The following is a 6,759-nucleotide window of genomic DNA, read 5'->3' as shown; positions in this document are numbered from 1 at the left end:
AGGGGAGTTGGACTAGATGATCTCTAGAAGGTGCCTTCCAACTGCAACAATTCCATGATTCCGTGAAGACTGGAGGGAATAATTCTCAACAAGAACATCTATGCTGGTAAATGAAATGAGGCTGCAGTGGGGGTTCACGCCATGGGTGCACAATTGCAGGCATGTTCAGTTGTTAAGATGCACCCCATTGTTTTTGGCTTATACCAACCAACATGGTCCCAACAACAGCCCAGCACCATCTGGGGAACACCCCGGGCCAGGGGCTGTTCCCGCTGGCGAGGTTTGCTCAGCCGCAGAGCACAGGGCCAGAGCAAGAGTCCAGCCATATGGATGTGAGCTGCTCCGTGCCACTTCGCTTCGGGGGTAGCAAATGGTCCCTGGCCTATTTTATTTATTAATAAAGATTGAAGAGATAAGCCAAACCTGGATGCAATCTGTTAAGTGATTTTAAAATTGAAGTCATCTGTAAATGGGAAGTTGGGCATTTAAAAAATATTAAGTGTAAATTATTTCCGTGCTGTAGACATGGTGAAGTAACTGGGGTGGACGTACGCTTGTGCACATCTTTTGTCAGACGACAAGGACAGCAGGGATGAAAGCTAAGAACGCAAAGCTCCAGAGCCATCCTTTCATTTTGTGGCTGGATTCATGAAAGCTGTGTACCTGGTGAAGCAGGTCACGGTGCACTGAAGTATCCCCTCCCCTGCTGTGACAATGGGGCAGCAGCTGGATGGTGGCGCAGCTCCCCACTGGGGTCCCTGCTGCCCGCCCTTCCTGTGGAAGCCAGGACACATCCACCTGGTCCCAGGTTCAGGGGCATTGCCAGCTTCACCAGCCTACCTGAAGCCCGAGTGGTCAAGAGGAGCGTTGACCGAATTTTTAAAGCAAAGGCAGATTTTCATTTTTGAAAAATATTGTCTGCTGCCTTTCGTGGTGCCTGTTGAGGGGCTTTTTTGTCGTATTTTAATACAGTATCCAGGCTGCAGAAAACATGCTGGGCCTGCTTATCTGACCTTATATCTTCTGTAATAAATGCAACCTCATCTTTCCAGCAACATTGTTTCAAAGAGGATTTTCTTTCACAAAACTCAGTTAAACATCTTTCAATTGTGAATATTTCAACCAACTGAGTTTTTTCCCTCAGTTCCCTCAGAGCAACTACAAAAAGATGTGCCATCCGTCTGCAATGTGCCAGCAGGTAGATAGAGTGTTTAGCGGGTGGGCAGACTCAGAACATCAGAGGAGGAGTGACAAAAAGCCTGAGGGATGAAGTGTTATCCTGAGCAATTTTACTGAGGCAGTGAAGAGGGAGAAAAAATATTTTACCCCTTTTTTCATGTGCTTCCACCCCTCCACAACTCCCTCTCTGCAGCACCTGCTGGATGTGTGTCCTGGTGAGGAGTGATTTCCAGGGACCACTGCTCCTCCTTGTTCTCCTGCTGTGACCTCAGCTATGAGGACACAGGGTGGTGCCACAGGGCAGGAGGGGGAAAGCTGGTTCCCCAATAAGGTTTCCATGGTCCACACAGTGAGAACCAGGAAGGTTTGGGGAAGGCAATTGGCCCTGTGGATTGCTGCATGTGAAGTAGTGAGGCCTGAGCCATTGGGGTGTCAATATAAGGGGTCTTTGTGAAAAGGTCCAGGTTGGGGTTCCAAATCACCACGCAAAAGAAGGGAGGGAGATTGGACATCTGAGATCATCTTGGGCATCATGTCTTGTGCTATTTCCTGAGCCAAATCATGGATCTTTGTCTAATCCTGATGGGATTCAGACCCCTGGAGCCCTTGTTCTGCAGCCAGGCCAGTTTGCACGAATACAGATCACAGAATCACAGAATCTTCTAGGTTGGAAGGGACCTCAAAGATCATCTTGTCCAACCATCAACCTAACTGACAAAAATAGACACCCACACAACAAACAAGGAGCATCATCACTAAACCATACCTCCCAGCACTACATCAACCCATCTTTTGAACACCTCCAGGGATGGTGCCTCAACCACCTCCCTGGGCAGCCCATTCCAATGGCTGATGACCCTTTCAGTGAAAAAAATTTTCCTAATATCCAGCCTGAACCTCCTCTGGCGTAACTCCTCTTGTTCTGTCACCTGTGACTTGGGAGAAAACGCTGACCCCCACCTCTCTACACCCTCCTTTCAGGTAGTTGTAGAGAGCAATAAAGTCTCCCCTCAGCCTCCTCTTCTCCAGGCTGAATAACCCCAGCTCCCTCAGCCTCTCCTCATAAAACTTGTGCTCCAGACCCCTCACCATCTTTGTTGCCCTTTGTTGCCCTCCTCAAAGGGCTTCCAGGGTGGATGTCAGTACCAGCCTCGGCCAAGTTCTGTTCCCAGGAACCTGCAAAACCTGCCTGAGAACACTGGTGAGCGCTTGGACCTCGGGCAGCTCAAGTGCTTCCTTGAAAGGCTTTTGGAGACCATCCATGAGCGTTGTAACACACGGGATTTTGCAAAGTGCTTACCTCCATCCTTAAGTCTGCTCCTTCTGCAGTCACTGGTGAGTTTTCACTGAGGATATGGTGATGGGAGTTCACCACTCCCAAACCCATATTCCAACTTTAATATATATAAACGTTCCTCAGTTTAATTCTCATTTTGATGTGTTATGCTTCTTTGCTGCTTCAACTTTAATAAAATATTTATTGCTTATAATAATGCTGAGTAACATAAATGAGCACTACATGACTTTTATTTCTAACTTTAAATCATGGTGAAACATTTTTAATAAGGTATATATTGCATTCCCATACACTATATACACTATGCTCACCTTTAAAATGTGTTTTAATATATTAGTATGCACATTTTATGATGGAAGTTGTATCTTGGTCAATTATTAAAGATGCTGCAGATCTGTAGTTGGCACTAATTGGTAGAATCACTTGTGTTCAATGTCTCTTAGGACTTGGTCTTCAGAGATCATGCAGCACATGAGTGAAACCATCATTAGATATTAGCCTGCTCTTAGTCCTTTTCAGCTCAATGGAAATTGCTGACATCAATGTAGTTATGTGTCAATACATTTCATTGATAAAAACGCTAATGTTCAAAATTCCTTCCTTATTTGTGACTAGGGACTCAGTTTTTGTATTGTTTGCGTAGCTGAAAAGCAGTATAGTGTCAGAGTGACTCATGAATGGAAGTTAAATATGTTACAGTGGGCGTTAATGCAACCTGAAAAGGCTGCGTAAATACAACCCCCAGAAGGGAAATTTACTATATTTTTTCCATGAAAGATCAGCTGAACTTTGTGTTATCAGTCAGGAACGTAACAAGTTCTGGCTAGTTCCTGTGTTTCAGAAACTTATCACCTTGCAATGTTGCTAATTTATCTCCAAGATCCCTGGGAGAATTTCATTTAAATTTAGACTTAATCTGGATTCTATTATAATGTCTTTGAATAGAACAAAACCAGCACTTTTATTTCAACGTGGAGCAGGAGGAGGCAGCTGGATCTCTCCATTTTGCTGGTGCACACTGTTGGTCAGAGGAGGACTCTGTTCATCTGCCTTTGATCTGCTAGGGCAGCCCAGGTGTTCCTCTGGAGGGAAAGTCCCAGAGTCTTTCAATTTCCGCTCGATAAATTCAAAGCACGGCTCACAATCCAGGATCCACCTTTGCAGCCCATAGCGCCTCTGGATTTTCATTTTTGAAATGAGAGCCTCTAGGTCCCTTTTCGCAGCCTCATCCAGGAAGGGCGGATCCAACACGATCGGAACCACCACACCACGGTTTTCTGGTTGGTGGGGTCTAGGAGGAGCTGAGGCTGGAACATCTTGTAGAGTTTTTACAGTCACCGTCAGGTCCAGTTCTTGCTCCAGTGTGGATTCATGGGTGAGGCCCATGGTGGAAGTTAGAGAGCTGTCTCTGCCTTCAACGGTCTCACAGTTGGACCTGTGAAAAGGAGGAGAGGTAGAAGCCTGATCCCAGCTCTCCCAAACACCCTGGGGCTCTCCCACCTGCCCCACAGGAGGTGACAGGCTGTGTCATTGCCGTGGGGTCCCATTCAGCGTGTGCCCGGGGTCCCCTCCCTGCCTGCTGGGCACAGCGTCCCCATCTGGCCCAGGAAAAGGGGGGGTGACACGGCCAGCTCTGTGCCAGGGGCCCATGGATTTCCCCACGTTCTCCCCAAGCCATGCCCCCCGTCCCTGTCCCCTCCTCAGTGGCCTTACGATTCCAGGTGTCTTTCAAAGTCCTTGAGAGTCCTGTTTAATTGCTCGACTGCTTCACTCCAACCATCCACGTCTGGGTGCATGGGCCAGCTGCAGAGGGGCAGAGGACAGCATTATCAGGACCTGTCTTGGCTGGAAGATACTGGGGGTGGAGGGCTACCGTGCTCCAGGAGACTTGGATCCACTTACTTCATCCTCAAGGGCTGTGAAGGCTCCAGGAGGACAGAGTCTGAAGACCCAGGGGACAGAGTGAGGGGAGAGGCCATCCCCGGTTGGGGCAGTGGGCACGTGGGGACAGGTGGGGTCTTCGCAGGGCGCTGGCCCTTGCCCCGGGGCTGCACACCTCGGCCTTTCCCCTTCTTGCCTCCACATCGGCACTTCCGTGGTGTCGCTCCCTGCAGAGGACGGAAAGCAGTGGGTGAGAGGGGAGCGTTCCCCGCCGCCTCAGGGGCACCAGCAAAGACCCCGACCCCGCCAGGGCCAGCCCTGTGCCTGCCCCGAGCCTCCTGGCCCAGGCTGGGCAGGGCCCGGCTGGGAACTGGCCTCCCCGGCCAGGCCGGGCCCCCCCAGCCTGTCCCCGGGGCTGCTCCCAGGCCCTGCCGAACCCCCCTGCCGACCCCCCCCTGCCGACCAGGGCTGGGCTCTGCCCCAGCAATGGCTCCTACCGGGGTCCAGCCCATGATCTCCAGGAAGCAGAACATCAGCAGGGCCACCAGTGCCCCCACGAAAGTGTGGGAAACGATTAAGGCCTCCGGGCTTATTCCTCCGAGCACGGCGTGCCTGGAACTTGCCATGGAGAGACAAGGAGACTCTGAGGAGTGGCCAGCCCCAGGCATGATTTCACCTGCTCCTCCTTCCCTGTTCTCCCTGTATTTTCACCCAGAGGCTCAGAGGCAGACTGCTGCTGGGCCTGGCTCAGCTCCTGTATAAATACCAGCCTGTGTCTGTGATGCAGGGGTGACACGTGGCTGTCGCCCTGTCAGCAGCTGTGAGGTCATAGAATCATAGAATCATAGAATCGTTCAGGTTGGAAGAGACCCTTGGGATCATCGAGTCCAACCATCTACCCTACTCTACAAAGTCCTCCCCTACACCATATCCCTCAGTACCGCATCTAAACGTCCCTTAAACACATCCAGGGATGGTGACTCAACCACCTCCCTGGGCAGCCTACTCCAATGCCCGACCACTCTTTCAGTGAAAAATTCCTTCCTAATGTTCAGTCTAAACCTACCCTGTTGGAGCTTGAAGCCGTTCCCTCTTGTTCTGTTGTTAATTACCTGCGAGAAGAGACCAGCACCAACCTCTCCACAGTGTCCTTTCAAGTAGTTGTAATAAATCCCTTTGTCTGCTTTTAGTAAAACAGCTCACATACCCAACCCCCTCTTTTTATTTCTGTATTCTCTATGACTGCCTGCTTACAAACATCCTCTGGAGGGAGGGGGGAACAAAAGAAACAAGTAGATTACTGCACCGTGGTCGCTTTTGGATTGTGCTTTGTCCAACCAGACAACATTTCCACACATTTATTTTCCTGCGTGTGCTGCGATACTCTGTGTATTTGTTCAGGAGGTGGTATGTCATCCACAGAAACACCCTTCCCAGGGGAAGGTTTCCACTTTTCAGAGTAAAAGGGATGCCTGGATTATCCATGTGCATCTGTGGAAGCTGTTGCATTTTTTCTCCCTTCCTGTTGCCTACAGCTTTGTGCAGTATCTCTTGAATTCCTCTGTGGATGGAGGAGTGAAGAACCCTAACCTGGCAGTGTAGAAGAGGCTGGGAAACTGATGCAACTTGCAGCTTGCCAGGCATTATACACAAGAAAATGTAAAAAGCAAAAAAACACATAATGGGCAAATAATTAAATTTCTTCTTTCTGTATAGTTTACTGCAAATAATAAAATTGCTTATAAATGAGATGTCACACCCAGGGAAGGTAAAATGCTAGTTTGTCCTTCCTCATGCCTTACATTGAGCTTTAAATGAATACAGGTGTAATCGATACAATTCACAATCCAAAAGGCTTTTTTTCCCCTTTTGGGGGAAATAAACCCATTAAAGGTAGTCAAGGCTCTTTGTGGTATAACAGAGCACACTGTATATTGTGGTGTGAATGTTGTCTTCTTTGGTGCATCAGTTTTGCAATCAGATTTTTTGGGAATTATAGAAAAAAATAATTTAGAATCAAGTGCTGGAGATACCTAGCATGACTCCTGCTGAGGGCAGTGCTAGCTTCAGAGTTAGGTGAGTTTACTCTGAGGGTTTATCCAGACAAGTTTTGAAAAATCTCTAATAATGGAGACTCCACAACACCTCCCTATTATCCAGGTTGTAAATTCTGGATATAATTTTAAAAAATCCTGAGGTGAACCCAGAGAAATATTTGGAAATTATGCAATTAATTAACTCTCATGGACTAAGTGTGTATTTCTGCTGTAGTGTGGGGCTTTTTACTTTAAATTTTTGCTATTGTGCCTTTACAGAAATGTGTTGTATTGCGCTCTGTTAACAGCACAAAGGTAAACACATGAAAAACACGAAGAGGTGTGATAAATGGCTGAGATAAGCTG

The 6,759-nt window shown here is 48.3% G+C and overlaps 1 protein-coding gene across 1 annotated transcript; it reads right to left on the bottom strand.

Annotated features, from left to right (window-relative positions):
- Positions 1–2,677: 2,677 nt before the first annotated feature.
- On the bottom strand, positions 2,678–5,078 carry LOC106896633. The gene is made up of 4 exons (XM_014956751.1): positions 4,855–5,078; positions 4,379–4,584; positions 4,190–4,279; positions 2,678–3,911 (listed from the first exon to the last, which is right to left on the bottom strand). Exons 1-4 carry the CDS (start codon positions 5,023–5,025, stop codon positions 3,443–3,445), a joined length of 936 nt encoding a protein of 311 aa, XP_014812237.1. The 5' UTR covers positions 5,026–5,078; the 3' UTR covers positions 2,678–3,442.
- Between the last annotated feature and the right edge of the window lie 1,681 nt (positions 5,079–6,759).

Source organism: Calidris pugnax, unplaced genomic scaffold (genome assembly GCF_001431845.1).
Source record: "Calidris pugnax isolate Ruff unplaced genomic scaffold, ASM143184v1 scaffold171, whole genome shotgun sequence".
Lineage (NCBI taxonomy): Eukaryota > Metazoa > Chordata > Aves > Charadriiformes > Scolopacidae > Calidris > Calidris pugnax.
The sequence above is the reverse complement of the archived record's forward strand: the minus strand, read 5'-3'. Positions and strand labels throughout refer to the sequence as shown.